This window comes from Nomascus leucogenys, chromosome 11 (assembly GCF_006542625.1).
Source record: "Nomascus leucogenys isolate Asia chromosome 11, Asia_NLE_v1, whole genome shotgun sequence".
NCBI lineage: Eukaryota > Metazoa > Chordata > Mammalia > Primates > Hylobatidae > Nomascus > Nomascus leucogenys.
Window position 1 is genome coordinate 92,262,364 of NC_044391.1, and position 15,575 is coordinate 92,277,938.

At 42.8% G+C, this 15,575-nt stretch overlaps 1 protein-coding gene across 4 annotated transcripts in view; it reads right to left on the reverse strand.

Moving 5' to 3' along the window:
- TNIK (TRAF2 and NCK interacting kinase) overlaps window positions 1-15,575 on the reverse strand; it is a 405,268-nt gene that overhangs the window by 97,781 nt on the left and 291,912 nt on the right. For all 4 annotated transcript variants that reach the window (XM_003256453.3, XM_030822825.1, XM_030822828.1 and 1 more), the window contains 3 exons: window positions 13,733-13,908; window positions 8,283-8,349; window positions 4,489-4,693 (listed from right to left, as the gene is read on the reverse strand). In XM_003256453.3, the coding sequence (XP_003256501.1) occupies window positions 4,489-4,693; window positions 8,283-8,349; window positions 13,733-13,908 (448 nt within the window). The remainder of the gene's footprint in view (window positions 1-4,488; window positions 4,694-8,282; window positions 8,350-13,732; window positions 13,909-15,575) is intronic.

Here is a 15,575-nt window from a genome sequence, read left to right on the forward strand (position 1 = left end):
TTTCACTCCAAGTGCATATCTACTGACTCCCTGGGCAGGTTGCTTCCCTTCCCAGAAACAGACAGTAAATGAAAGCATTTCTAGGGAGTATTACACAAAAACTATGTTTTAAATATCCTCTTTGTCATTTGAAACCAAAAGATGCTGTTGTCTTCCTGACCTCTGAGCAGCATTCTGCAGAGCTGGCCCCTTTAACTCCATCCTTATGCTTGGATACTAAATCTTTGCTTCTATGGCATCAAACTCTCCAGGCGTTCCTTCCACTTCCTTATCAAATTTCTCTGCTGTCTCTTCCTTGCCTGTTCTGAGTTCTTAGAACTCAGGCCCACACTCTCTTCTCATGTGTACTTTTATTACCACAAACCAATAATTCCTATTTTTCTTATCTTTGACCCCTCTTCTATGGCCATCTCTACATAATCCAACTGCATGGATTGTACTACTACTATTACTGTTGGCTGCTCTTCCTCATCCCTGATGTCTAATCAACTTGCACATCCTGCATGGTCCACAGGCTACATTTGTCTCAAACGTGTCCACTTTTCTCAATCCCCACTCTACCATCATCTGTCCAAAGCATCACACTCTCTGGCCTGGACTAACTTGCCTCCTCCATTTACTCTTGCTTCTTTCCAGCACCAACTGCAGCAGCCAAAGTTTCATTTGAAAAAAGGCAGATCTGATTCTATTCCCTTAGTGAAGACACATCAATGGTTTCCCACTCTTCTTAGAATAAAATTCAAAAGTAATCAACATGGTCTACAAAGCCCTGCATGACTGTGCCATGGCTTCCCTGCCTGATATCTCTCCGTGCCCCACTCCCTCCTCTAGCGGGACTCTGACCAAGCCAGGTGAGGCTCCCCCTCCTGTGGCATGCTCTTTTAGCATGCCACTCTCCTCCACCATAGCAGTCATTGCTATGATGATAAATGATTACCTGGCTGATTATTTGCGCTTAGTGCCTTTTTCCCTCACAGATCTAATCGTCACAATGGGAGACTGTATTTCTAGTGTCTAGCATGGTGCCCACACAACAGAGGTGTTCACTGAATATTTGTCAAATGACTACCTACAGACCTCAGGAAAAGGTTTTAATTCAACCTCATGCTTAAAAACAGCAACAACAATTGAGTCTAACATCCTTGAAAGCCTCAGTCACGATAAAAAGTTAGAGGCTTAGAGAGCATTTACATTTTTAGGCTGCCAGGCTCTTACTTTGTACATTAATGCTCCACAATTACTGGCCAATAAGATACAGGTGATATCTCTTCAAAAAAAAAAAAAAAAAAAAAAAAAACCATTCATGGGATGGAGCCAAAGTGTATATTTTTTGGCCAGATAGAACTGGTTATTTTTATAACTGGACAATGTTAGGATGGTCTTGAAGGGCACTACATGAGAATGTTGGTGTCCTGAAAGAGTCTCGAGAGAATAAAACGTACTACCAGGGAGCAGGTGCTTCTGGGGTCTATTTGATTCATTCCTGTGACTTAAAGCCATGCTCCCCAAAATGAAAGTATAGAATGTGCTCAGCAATTTGAAACACATATATAAATCACTAATATCATTTCAAAATGCTTGAGCAGAATCAAACATCACCACAAACTTGCTCAAGATTACCAGAGTAGAAGCCTTGACCCCGAAGGCTCCCATTCTTGGATCCTAACTCCATGATACAGAATGAAACAAGATGTATTTTGTTTATGCCAAGTACTAGAAATTTTTATTGAGCTGAGTAAAACTAGAAGAGGTCCTCCTTGTACTTTTTCTCACCATTGATGGACTCATTCACTTTAGCTGGGTTTAATCAAGTTCCTGGAACTTTGTTATAGGTTGTACTTCAACACTGGTCAAAAGCTGAGTCTTCTCTCCACCATTTAATTGGCCTGAAGCCACGTCCTTTTCATAAAGCTGATCAGTGACCACATTCAGTGTATATTCAAAGTCCTTCTAAGAATACACAGACACTGATTTAGAGCTTAGCCAAAACCACATGATTACTCATAAATAGTAAAGGACGTGCAGGGCTTCCTTAGAAACTCTGGTGGGAGGTGACATTTGAGATCACCAAATACAAAAGCTACAACCTACATAGTCCTGTGTGACCAAAGGGGTAGCTAAGTGGGAATGTTTTTCCTACAAAAGGAAAAATGACTCACAATGAAGCTAAATTCTCAAGCTGAACTATGGGCTTTAACAGTTTCTATGTGACAACGTAGTCCAAGTTCCTACTCGGGACACCAGAAACACAAGTGGTCACCAAAGGCCAGGGAAGCAGACATAGAAGGGGACCTGGCAGGAGCAGGACACGGCAGAAGAGTTCCTGCTGCGAGAGAATGTCATGACTTAGGGGTTCAGAATTTACAGCTGTCTGAGTACTTAGTATTCCTTGTTCTTCTCCACTGCACTATAGAATAAGATGAAGGATCAAAAGAGAAAGCTGGTATAATCTATCAATGCTCTGTGGCCAGAAGCATTCCTGCTTCTGGTACGGAGCCAAGGCTCATGCCCATTGGTACACACAGCAAAAGGCTTGTGTCCTCATGCATGCTGGCGGACGTCTTCTGTGCAAGCCAGGATTGACAGGGTGTGTCTCTGGATGCACATGTCTCAGTGAGCTGAACTCTGACTTGCTCTATGGTAGAGGTTCAAGCAAATGCCACAAGAGAAGAGACGCAAAGGAGGCCTTGGCAATAGCTCTGACTGGGAGCACGAGACAGAACCCAGGTCAAAGGTGAGCATCTGTTCAGCACAGATTCTGTGCCCTTGCGCAGAACTCCTTAAATATTCAGGGTAAAAGACCATAGGCGTAGAGGCCAGATGAGGGATGCAGAAAAGCATACCAACTCTGACTTATCAGTGGAGAGACAGAACACATGCAGTGACTTGGTGCTTAGGCTCTGCAGGACAATCCCCTGGATCTGAAACCTGGTTTTCTTCTCAACCTTTAACAAGTTATTAACCTCTCTAAGACTCAGCTGCATCATCTTTAGACTGGAGATTATTGTGAGGATTAAATGAGACAATTCGTGTAAAGTACTAAAGACAGTACCCTGCAACATGGGACCAATTACTTCCCTCCCTGAACCTCAGTTTCTTCTTTGTTAAATGGGGATTATATGAGTTTTGCACAAGAGATAATCGATATAGGAAAAGAGATAATGATAGTAGATGAGATACTGGCTATAAGCAAAGCATCCTGCCTGGTACTTGACATACTAAAATCACTCAATAATTGTAACCATTGAGTATTATTGTTGCTGGACTGATACTGATATTCGAGGGACATAATGAGGTTGATAGGATTTACTGCAAACTGGAACCGAGGCCCTCACTGATTTAAACCAGGGAGGCTGGACCTTGATGTACCATTTAAAAAGCAATCTGCTGCTGGTGACTGCAATTCACCACCCTCTAAGTCTTCAGTGGCCACCTGACAAAGCAAGTGAATTGCTGCAAGCCCGTTAATGGGAAGCAAGCTGGTGTTTGGGAAACCTGTAAAATTACTATCCCATTACCGTGCAGTTAGTGCGCCTTTCATCTGCTGCCCAACTTCCCCAATAGATATGCTCTCTCGGTTTCCTAATTGTCTAGAGGCTTTGATTTATCTGGCAGAGGAAGGAGGCCTGAGAGATCTGGGCAAAGTTCTGGGAAGGACGCTTTAACAAATGTCTGTAAGACCACAAGGTGAGAGTCTGGCCCAGGACAAGGCATGCAGCCAACTGTGGCTAGCAGTATGGCTTCCCACACAGATGAGCAGTGTCTGCTGCTAAAGGCAGGTCTTGCCCACAGGGTGGAGGACAGGCCCTGGGTACTAAGGGATGTCTGGGAAAGGATCTGTGAAACATTCTTCCTAGCATTCAGAGCATCAATAGGCAGGTCCTACTCTTCCATACTTGAAATTCCACTTATCCGCTTATTCACTGTGATCTAGTTAATACCTACATTTCACCTGTCAACTACTGACCCATTCATTCATATATTAATTTACTCATTCCACAGATATTTATGAGGCACCTATGACATGCTAGAGATACATCAGGGAATAAAAGAGATAAAATCTCCTTGTCCTGATGGAGCTTAAATTCCAGTAGGGACATTCAGGCACGTAAAAGTATATGTAGAGTATATTTGAAGGTGCTAAGGGCTGTGTAAAAGTAATAACGCAGGGCAGGGAAATAGGACATGCTGGAGGGAGGGGCTGTGACTTTAAGTAAAGCTTAGAAGGTGCTGAGAAGGTGATATATGGGCAAGACAGGAAGGGGTGACGGCCTTCACCTGCTTTTCCGAACTGACCACACCACCACAAAAAGCAAGGGAAGCCTTTTGTTTGTAAGAGCATTCAGGACTTATCTGCCCTTGCAGTCAACCTCTTTGTGCCTCTAAGCTCTGTGTGCTCACAGGTGGGATGTGGGCCCCCAGGGAACGCCTGGAGAGTGACCACAACTGAGAGGCTTGGGGTCAGAGGTGGCCCAAGCAGGTCCTCACCTCCTCCAGCCGCCGCCTCTGTTCCTTCTGCTCCTCAATGCGCTTCTGACGCTCGGCCAGCAGCTGCCGCTTGTGCTCCTCATTCTCCCGCTGCTGCTGCTCCAGCTGCTGCCTCCGTAGGGCCTCAGAACGCTCCTTATTGGCCAGCTGCAGCCTCAGAAAGTCCCTCCGCAGCGTCGACTCCCCTGGCAGATTCAGGATGGAGCTGTGGGTAGGAGAGAGTGATCAGGATCCCACGTGGGGCAGGGGCCATGGCTACCAAGAGGCCTTGGAGGAGGACAGCAGGACAAATGATTCACCCACACACAGGAAAAGAAGGGCACAGGCTCCTAGATCCTCCGCTAATTCAATCATTCACCCCAAAGAAACAGCATCAGGACAAGAGACCTGCCTCCCTTTCAGTATGACTGTGGCCAACAAATGCTGCCTCCATCCACAGGGGGATGTCACATTCTCAGAGTTGTCACCTTCTCCAGGATTGTCCACACCACTCCCTCACCTTTGGGACGCGGCAAAGATTTGTTTTTAAAGACTTTAGCCAGTGTGCAAGCCATGGGCCCCAGACTGGATTATTTTCAATAAAAATGGACAATGGTGGGCAACAAGGGCACTCTACTTAGACAAGCACGGATCGGCCTCACCCACTCCACCCCCTCACACCAAACCCCATGAGGCAGAGGCCAGGCTGCTCCTGTGAAGCCATGATGAGCCAGCGATGGAAAACGCTTGGGTCAAGGTCGACACAGAGCCAGGATCTGAGCCCAAGCCTGCTGAGTCCAAGTCAGGGTTTGCCTGACTATACCACACTTAAAGGGCTTGGTTTGGCTCTGGCCACAGCAGGTGCGGCTAGGACTTCAACCCAGCTCATTGGTTCCTAGATTCTGTTTAGGCAACAGTTTTCTCTTCTGTAAAATGGCGGTTGTACATGAATGTGTGTGCATGCGACAGAGATCGAGAGGACATCAATCAGTTCTACCTACTTTGCTGGTGGTCCTGGGCTGCCCTACTCACAGGTGAACAACTAAAAGTTACAGACTCCTTGATTCTGCACAGCAGCCTAAGAGGGAGCTGAGAAATGACTTCTGTTTATTCAGATCTAGCCCTTTTAATCTTTCTGGAAGCTTCCATTTGAAATAAACCTATTAAACACATATTTATGGAGCACCTGCTATGTGGCAGTCACTGTAGTAAGCTCTAAGGATATGGCAGTTGCTAGATAAATTCTCTCTTTAAAGTTATCTTCTTATGGGACACACGTACAAATAATTTCAGGTATTAACAGGCTCTATAGAAGACCAAAATTGTAATTGTTTGAGTGACAGTGGCAGGGAGCTGAGGTAAGCTTTGAGGCCTTACTTTAGATGGGTGGTCAGGAAGACATCTCTGGGAAGGAAGCAGTTGATAAAGAAGGAAGAACATTCCAGGCAGAGGGAAAAGCAGGTTTAGAGGCCTGAGGGGAAAACAGGTGTGCACCCTATTTTTGAGCAACTGAACACCGGCCCGGCTTCCCAAAGCAGAGTGAATGAGAGGGAGAAGGGTTTGAGAGGAGGTCAGAGAGATAGGTGCGGGGCCACGACAGCCATGCAGGCACGGGAAGGTTTTATGCGGAAGAGCAACACGAGCAGATGGGTTTGGCCGCTGAATGGATGACCTAGCAAGGGGTACAGGGGCAAGCACAGCAAGTCAGACTGCTACTGCAGAGTGGTTCTGGGGTGGGTACACACCCAGGACGAGAGCAGAGGGGATGGAGGAGGGAAGGAGCATTTGGGGAGAGAGGTCACGAAGTCTGTGGACAGATCTGACATGTGGAGTGAGGGATGACTTGCAGGTTCTGTCTTGGTGGCTGGGTGACGGTGGTAACGAGAACAGGAATGAGGAATGCTGGGGGAGGAGCAGGTTTGGTGGCAGTTAACAAGAGGACCAAGGATTGGTTTTGGAGAGTGGTTAGTGTGCTGTGTGAGATACTGCCATGAAAATACATAAAAAGGCTTTGTTCATGATGTTCCATAGACGATGCTTGGCGTCTACTAACAAGCCTTCTCTAAAACTTAGAGCCTTTGTGTCAAACTCTAAAACCCCAAACGATGGTGCTTATCTACACAGGCCACTTGCCCTGTGCAAAGGGGAGGGGGCTTGGGAACCCAGCCCCCCATGCACACGAGGATGCTCCATTAATTGATGTTGAATCAATGTCAGGAGATCTGAGCTGTGTTAGTGACTCAATCATTAACTCTGTGTGTGACCTGGTTGCAACCCTTAAGGTATCACCTCATTTCTAAAATGAGATAACCATTGTCCTTTTCTATTTTTCAGGATTTTATGAAGATTAATTAGATGCGTCCATAAAAACAGGACTTGGACTTAAAGTATAATGATAAAAAAAAAAACCAACAACAGGACTTGGAACATAATCTTCAGCATGATATAATGACATGTTATAATTATAGAAGTGTTAAGGTACGGCTGGGCTGGCTCCCTGAGTGACCCCTAATATGCAGTTTAGCAAGTGTTAGAAAGACAGGGTTTCTCAGTGTTACAGGAAGTGGTCAGAAGGCTGACACAGTAAGATTTTGGGTAAGCTTTTGAACACTGGTGTACAACTTCTCTGAAAGCAGGGCGTTTGGTCCTCTGCCTTTCAGGAATGTTCATTTTCTATGTCACTACTTGGCAGTAATCTTCTTTATGCAGCTAAACCGGGGGCGGCCAACATGCTATGTATCAGATGGTAGGAAAGAAGTATTCAGTCTTTGACCTTGAGGGATCCTGTGGCAGGTGAAGAGAGAAAAACTGGATGGCTCTGAAAGCTCAGTTCCATCTTCTTATAGAAGCTTAGCAAGAATCCAGCTCAGTAGGTCTGAGTTAGCATAAAAAAAGAACACATGCTATCTGGCTCATTCTAGCAGTGGTTGGTCAGAAAGCTCTCCCTCAGTGGAACAGGAACTGATCCTTCTGGAGCATTAGGGTCCACTCCTTGGATGGCTCGAGGAGGGAGGCCACACTCGGTGAGTCTTCTGCTTGTGCAATTCCCCCCAAGTCTTACTTCACAGGTATACTGCATGACACCATGGGATGTGAGTCTGCCCTCCTTGACTTACCAAGCTGAATTCACTCACCAAAGATACATCCTGGCAGTGCAAGCACACTAACCTTAATTATTTACAAACACAGACTAGAAGAAAGTAAGAATCAAAGTCAAGTGGAATTCAAAATTTAGGCATGACAATAAAACAGCACTGGATTCTGGGGTCCAACAGGTGACAATAGGAATGGCCTAAAAGTATTTGTTTGGAATTTATCTCTACATATGATTTGATTTTCTGAAAATCACTTTCTCCTGGATTAGGCTGCAGTGAAAATACCAAGGCACGTGACAAGGACAGTGGCTGCCTGAATGGGCTTCTCAAAGGTATGAAGTAATGAACTGAATAACACAAGTCCGAAAATACCACTTAGGTCTCTAGAAAGTTGCAGTTTTAAGCATTTTTAGTCCTGTATTGCCCAGATAATTAGCCTTCTACCCATTCTACATGTTACATATGTAAGAAAACAAGCTCTTAGGATAGAGACCATAAATCTTCGGGGACAAGATAAAGCATATGCCGATTTCCACATTTTCGTAATGGTCTGCCTAGGGAAATTTTCCCAAATTAATGAGTATGTTCATGGGCAATAAATTAAATAAGACCACCCTAGTGGATTCTTAAAAACGAACCTATAAATCAAAAGGAAAGTGAATTTCACACAAGCACAATTCAGAATGTGAACATTAGAAGACTTGGCTTTTGCTCTCATACCTGGGCTCTCCTGAGTCATTCTCCTCCTCTTCTTCCTCACTTCCACTGTACTCATACTCTGTCTCATCTGAAGAAAGATCCCAGCATGTTAGTGCACAAAAAGATGCTATGGCTCAGTAAAGCCCAACCCCGTCTCTTATATATAAAAAAATAGACACCCAAAGAGTTGTGGTTAACACAGCGTTGGAACAGTCTCCAGGCTTCTGATTTAATGGTTCCCATCAGTATATGAAATTAACCACATTCAAGGCTGTCTCGGCTGACTCTAGGTATCTGTCCCCAGTGCCTAATGTTCACATAAGAAGATAAGGAATTAAAAAATAATCCTTTTTAATTTATTAATTTAATTTCAATTAAAAATAACTTGTTTGGCTGGGCACGGTGGCTCACGCCTGTAATCCCAGCACTTTGGGAGGCCGAGGTGAGCGGATCATGAGGTCGGAAGATAGAGACCATCTAGGCTAACACAGTGAAACCCCATCTCTACTAAAAATACAAAAAAAATTAGCCAGGCGTGGTGGCGGGCACCGGTAGTCCCAGCTACTTGGGAGGCTGAGGCAGGAGAATGGCATGAACCCGGAAGATGGAGCTTGCAGTGAGCCAAGATCGCACCACTGCACTCAAGCCTGGGTGACAGAGCGAGACTCCGTCTCAAAAAAAAAAAATATATATATATATATATTTTTTTATTTATATATTTATATATTTATATATATTTATATTTATATATTTATATATTTATATTTATGTATTTATATATTTATATATTTTATATATATTTATATATATTTATTTATATATATATTTATTTATATATATATATATTTAAAATGTGTCTTGATTGATCCACTAGGGACAGTCCTTTAATTCAGCAAAATGGGAAGCAGTTTACATGTGAGAATGAATAAGATTGAGGCTTTGCTTTGGAAGAGATCAAATCTAACATGTGAGATGAGTAAATATCAGCACCTCCATGATTGTGAAGAAAGGGAGGGAATATTTAGTGGGTATCTCCCACACCAGTCACTACTGCTAGATATTTTACTCTGTTCTCTCATTTATTTTTCATAATAACCCTCCAAATTAGTGTCTATTTTTCAAGTGAGAATACTGAAGTTACAAGAGGCTAAGTAATATAATCAATGTTATCTCATTAATAAAAGGTCAATCTAGGATTTGGATTTAGAATTCAATTCAGAACTTTTCCAACTTAAGAACCAGTGTTCTTTCCAACATATTATATGCTAAATAGCAGTACATATAAAGAGCAATGAGATATCAAAGAAAGGAACAGCTAGTGCCACTGGTCATAATGGAAGAAGAGACTTGAAGTCTTTGGAGAAAAAATGAACTGGGCTTTGGAAGGTCAGTGGCCCTTCTCCAGGCAGTTAGCAGCTGGCAGTTGAGGGAAAAGGACACGCTAAGCAACATATCCACATAAGTAAGGCTGGCAGTATTACAGTGCATAATATGTTCAGGAAACAATGAGCTGTGAGTAGTTAGGTGCCTGGGTGTGAGAAAAACCTTATGGAGGGAGAAAGGCTGGCAGGGATGAAATGGCTCACTGATTCTTATAAATGCCATGCTGAGAACTTTCCTATTGGCAATGAGGAACCCTTGGAGGAGCTTTTAAGCAAGGGAAGGTGTCACATTACTCCTATCTCTTCATAGCTGTAGGTTAATAATTACAACCTTGAAGACATTTGCACATCCCTAAAAAGGAACTGAAACTGCAATTTAGTTATGTTACCACCAGGAGGCAGTAGTCACGCAGTGAGAATGCTCAGATTTGATAAACATGCCTTGCTTTTCACACTAGCCATTAAAGAGATAATAAAAGAAAGCCAAAAGTTTGATGAGTTCAAGTGTATTTTTTAAATCACAACTTAGCTTCATACATTTAGGTATGTATTAAGCTTTCAGGCTACTTATTTTTAAAATATTAGTTCACCAAAATATAAAGAACCTGCATAAAGTATTTTAATACTCTACACTAAAAATGAAATATTCCAAACTTTTTCAAAATGAATAAACAGATTTCAAAGTAAAAATGCAGAAATTTTATCTAATAAAGGAAATTACAGCAAGGAAAAGAAGCACACAATTATTCCAATTACTTCTACTCTCTAGGGTAAAGCCTTCGTTTGTCAGGCTCCTCAATTTAATATTTAATACTTCACCAAAATTTGGTTTTGACTGCTTTTATATTACTGGGTTAAATTGGCATGTGTCAGCATATGTTAGGGAAAAAATATCAGGTTGAAAAAATCACAAAACAATGCAAAATAGAATTGCTTTGATTGAGTCTACCAAAAGTTGGTCATAGAACAACTAAGTGAAAAGTAATATTAGAGCAAACTAAGTCATTTGACTAAACTGAGCAAATGGAATTAGATCTCATTTGCTCAAACACCACTCCTTGGGGAGCAGACAAAAAGGAGACTAGAACTGTGATTCTAGTGGCCCTAAGCCTAAACAGGCTTAGAGTCCTCAAATTACCACATAACTCTTGAATATACCTATTCCCAAGAGTCTTACTTTTCCACTCTGCAGAGAACAAACACATTAAAAATGATCTATCTTCATGGCATGGTGAGCTCTGAGTCACATTCCAGAGTTTGTGCCCCCGCAAAATGTGGAAACAACCTGAGGCACAGGCTTCACTCACTTTTATTTACACCCCAGAGGGAGATGGGTCATGAGTTCTCACAAAGTACTCTGAGTAAGTGATGAAAAAGTATGGGTCAATAAGTAATTGCCTAAATAAGAATAACTGATATTTACTGAGTGCATCTATGTCCTGGACATTATGTCAAGCATTTTAAAGGCATTACCTCATTTAATCTTTGCAACTATTCGAGGCAGTAGATATTATTAGTATACTCTTAATCTTATTTTAAAGATGAGAAAACTGGAGTCATGTTCACATAACTGACAAGGGGCAGAGTTAGAATTTGAACCCAGAATATGAATCTGAAAACAGTCTGAGCACTTAAATTATGCTATATATTCACAGTATAATAAAATGTCCTTTTGAGAGAAGTTAGCATTTAATGGTTGCGTGTCTGACACACTGCCCTAAAATATGCCCTTAAAAATTCTGACTTCATGGAGTAGCCCAAGACCACCATGGACAAGGAGCAGTTGAAAAATCAGTCCTGGAATTTTTGAGTTTGACCTATGTATTTCTCTTCATGCCTAGTTCCTCCAGCTTGGGCTGGCCTCCCAGCTCCTTAGGGTCTAACTGACATCTTATTAACTGCAGATGAGCCACTGTTTTGGCCTAGCTTCACAACCTCCCACTCCTGAGTCTAAGCTGATCATACACTCCTTCAAGACCCTGCTAGCTGCATAATAATTCTTCCCTGGGGCTGGGTTTGGTGGCCCATGCCTATAATACCAGCACTTTGGGAGGCTGAGGCAGGAGGATTTCTTGAGTTCAGCAGTTCAAGACCAGCCTGGGCAACATAGTGAGACCTCGTCTCTACTAAAAATTAAAAAAAATATAAAATTAGCCAGGCATGGTGGTGTGCACCTGTAGCCCCAGCTACTTGGGAAGCTAAGATGGGAGGATCACTTGAGCCCGGGAGATAGAGGCTGCAGTGAGCACTCCAGCCTGAGCAACAGAGACAGAGCCTGTTTCAAAAAATAAAAAATTAAAAAAGTGCTGGGTGGGTGGCTCATGCCTATAATCCCAGCAATTTGAGAGGCTGAGGTGGAGGATCCCTTAAGGCCAGGAGTTTGAGACCAGCCTGAGCAACAAAGTAAGACCTCATCTCAAAAAAAAAAAAGGAACTCTTCCTGGAACCTTCACTGAGATTCTCGCCTCCTGCCTTAGCCCTCTGCTGATCTTACCTCTCCAATCCAGTCTTGACTTTCATACTGCTCACCGCCCCCACTGCTAGTCCCCAGCTTGTGTTATGGGTATTAACTGCAGAGGCAAAGAAGAAAGGAAATGCAAATAACAGAAAGGCAGCCTCTGTCCTGTCCTGTGGACTACCCTCCGCTACTGCCTCTGAACTGAAGAGGGGAGAGAAATGGAGAGGAGGGAAGCAAGAACAAGCACATCACCATGTGCCTCCCCTCCCATCCTCAGTTTCTGGTCTTCCTCTCTACTCCCCACTCACCACACTGTTAATGCTCAGCTTTCCAGCCTCACACTGCCTTTCACTGTCATCCTCCCAGCAGCAACCCCCTCCTGCTGTCTGCCCAGAAAGCCCTCACTGCTGTCCTCTCCATTTCTCCCTTCCCATACTCTAACTTGCCCTACCTCAGAGTTAGCCATTAAACCTGATCCAGACCATGCAAGTTTTTACCTTGGTCATGGTGCAGTTAATATGCTAGTCAATCTCCAAGAACAAGTTTGTCTTCCTTTAGAAAGGTACTGTTTCCTCAAAGATAAACCCTATGCCAGAGAGGCACAGGGTAGGGGAGTGCTGGTGAGAGATACCGTACCGATGATTATGGCAGCAAGCGCACAATGTAGTAGAAATTAATGGTGAACCTTAGCCATGACTCATGAGTTGTTAATTGGAAAGCAAAGTTCAAAAGTGATTCTGAAATTACTGGTTTCAAAATTTGCCTAATCAAAGTTTACTTCACCATGTAAGAATCTTGCTCGTTTCTAGAAAATGCACTCCCCTTACCCATCCAATCTTAGTTTCACTTTTCTTTGGCTTGCATTTTCTGTCTCATTTGGCAGCTCACCTCAATGTTCCCTAATATATAGTATTAGCATACCATTTCTATGCTAGTGAAAAATGTAAGCTTCCATTCAAAAAGGTAGGGCACAGTCTGAGACCCCAAGTTTGGACTCATGTTCTTTCAGTGATGCAGTGAAGAGACAGTGACATATAAGAGCTAGAGTCACAAAGATGTGTTTTTGCACATATAAGAGGTGTTTTAAATGACCTTCAGCTCAAAATCTGATGTTCCATTCAGCAAGCCTGGCAACCTAATGATCTTTTCTATCACTGCAACTACAAAAAAATTATTTCTGACTTCTAAATAACAGAATTAGAAATGAGCCTCAGAGCACATAAATTTAAATGTTGAAGAATGTCAGTACAGAAAAATGTCAACTAGATGAATTTTTTTCTTTAGGTTACCTGTCTTCTGTAGAGTTTTAGTCTTCTAAACATGAATATTAATTTGAATTGAGAAAATCACTTGTCATATTAAAGTACTTCATAGTATCACTCAACATGACTTTGTTCAGTGCCTGGCAGAGGTAGTGTTTCTTGCAGTTCTGTTTTTTTTTTTCATGAAAGATTCTACTTCAATAGTCTCACGCCACTGATGCCCAGAGGCTGTGGTCTCAGAGACAGCCCCTCACATTAAGAATAATGCAGGCCCATTTGAAATCCCCATAGTCACCTCCAAATACATCAAGAGCCCATGATTCACTCCATCTTTTGTTTCTGCTGCTGAAATACAAATGTGCATCTAACCTTTTTCTCCTCGCTTCTTCTTTGTTCTATCAATATGGTCCTTGAGTTGAATGCGGACCTGTCGCTCATTAGGTTGGTCTCGTATAAATGGATGCTTCATCAATTGTTCTGTTGCTGGTCGCTGGCTGTGATTCTTTACCAAGCAGCTCTCAATAAATGACTGGAATTTTTTTGACCTGCCAAACAAAAGAAATGAATCCACAGACAAAACGGTGATCCAAAGAAAAGCAAACGTGTAATTTCCGAAATGCTGGGACTTTTTTTTTTTTAAGGTCCAATTGGCTGGCATTGGGATCATCCGCTAATCAGAAAACAGGTGTAGCACTATATTAGGCATAATGGGCTCAAAGGCATCATCATCATCAACGTGCAATTGAGGTAGCAGAAGGTAGTTATGCACATGAAAGCATTTTTGCACAATTTATATGTAACATTACATAGCAGACCAAAAGGACGCAGGGAAGAAAAAGACCCCTATGGGGATCACATCTAGAAGGGCTATTGGAATAAGGAAACCATAGCTGGGCCTTAAAAAATTAGGAGAAAATCACTCTGGGGAAAGGATAGTTCAGATATGCAGGAAATCAGTGAAAAACTCAGGCTAGGATGAGAATAATATATGTTGGGGGACACCGAGATGAGCCACTTAAATAAGGCAGAAAATGCAAGCTGGAGAAAAGTAAAACCAAGGTTGGATAGGTCACAGGGACTGCATTTTGTAGAAATGAGCAAGATTTTTATATGATGAAGCGAACTTTGATTAGTCAAATTTTGTAACCAGTAGTTTCAGAATCACTTTTGAACTCTGCGTTCCAAGGAATAAGAACATATAAGAATATGTGCACCTTTGTCATTAACTCAAAGATTTAGACATTTAACTTTAAAGAATTAAGTTCACACCCAGACACAAATTTATCTCCCTCTAGAAAGGCAATATTTCCTCAAAGATAAACCCTATGCCAGAGACCTGGCAGGGGAGAGCTGGCGAGAGATACCATACCTACGATTATGGCAGTAAGGCCACAGTGTGGCAGAAATTAATGGTGGACTTCAGCTGTGATTCATGAGCTGAGCACGCATGTTCTTGCTGAAAGTTCCAAGAAATTGTTCGGAGTCATCAATAATTAAGCTTATGACTCTATAGCATGCTTTTCCAAGGCACTCCAGGAGACCTTGGTGAAACTCGGGTCACCCTTCCTGTCCTGCCCAGAGCAGGAATGATCTGTTTTGTGCTCTCTGTTGCTCTCCTGTGGTGCACAGGGGAGATACAGGAGTGGATCCCAGGATTGAGCCTTCGCCCAGCAGTCCCTGCATACATCCTCTCCAGGCCTGAGAGGTGCCCTCACCACACAGAACAGAATGCGGGGCATGTTCTTCAACACTCAAACATGGCAGGGCACTTCTGTATGCACCACTCTCTAGTGCTGCCCTGGTCAAAGCAGTTTTTCACTTTATTCCATGTTTTTAAAGTACTGAATCACTGGAATTTTTTTTTCCACTCTTAATTTCTAAGCTACATTCAAGCTTTTAAAATATTTTACCTAGAAGTAAAGGTAGCCTACTGTGCTTGGGGTTGCCCCAGGATGAATCAGCGTTGGCCACACTGTGGACTAGAAATAGTGACAGCAGGACACTCTATGCACCTCCTTGTTAAGTGCTTCCGTGCATATCCTTGCTTCTTCACAATGAAAATCATCAGCAGCATCAACGTGCCTGAGCCATCTTTGCATCATGAGCACACTACCTGAGCTGCGTGTTTGGTGCATGGGTGAATGCATGATGAAGGTTCTGGACAAGAGCTGCAATACGGCCACCTTCAAGTCTGCACTTTTGAGGGACAGAA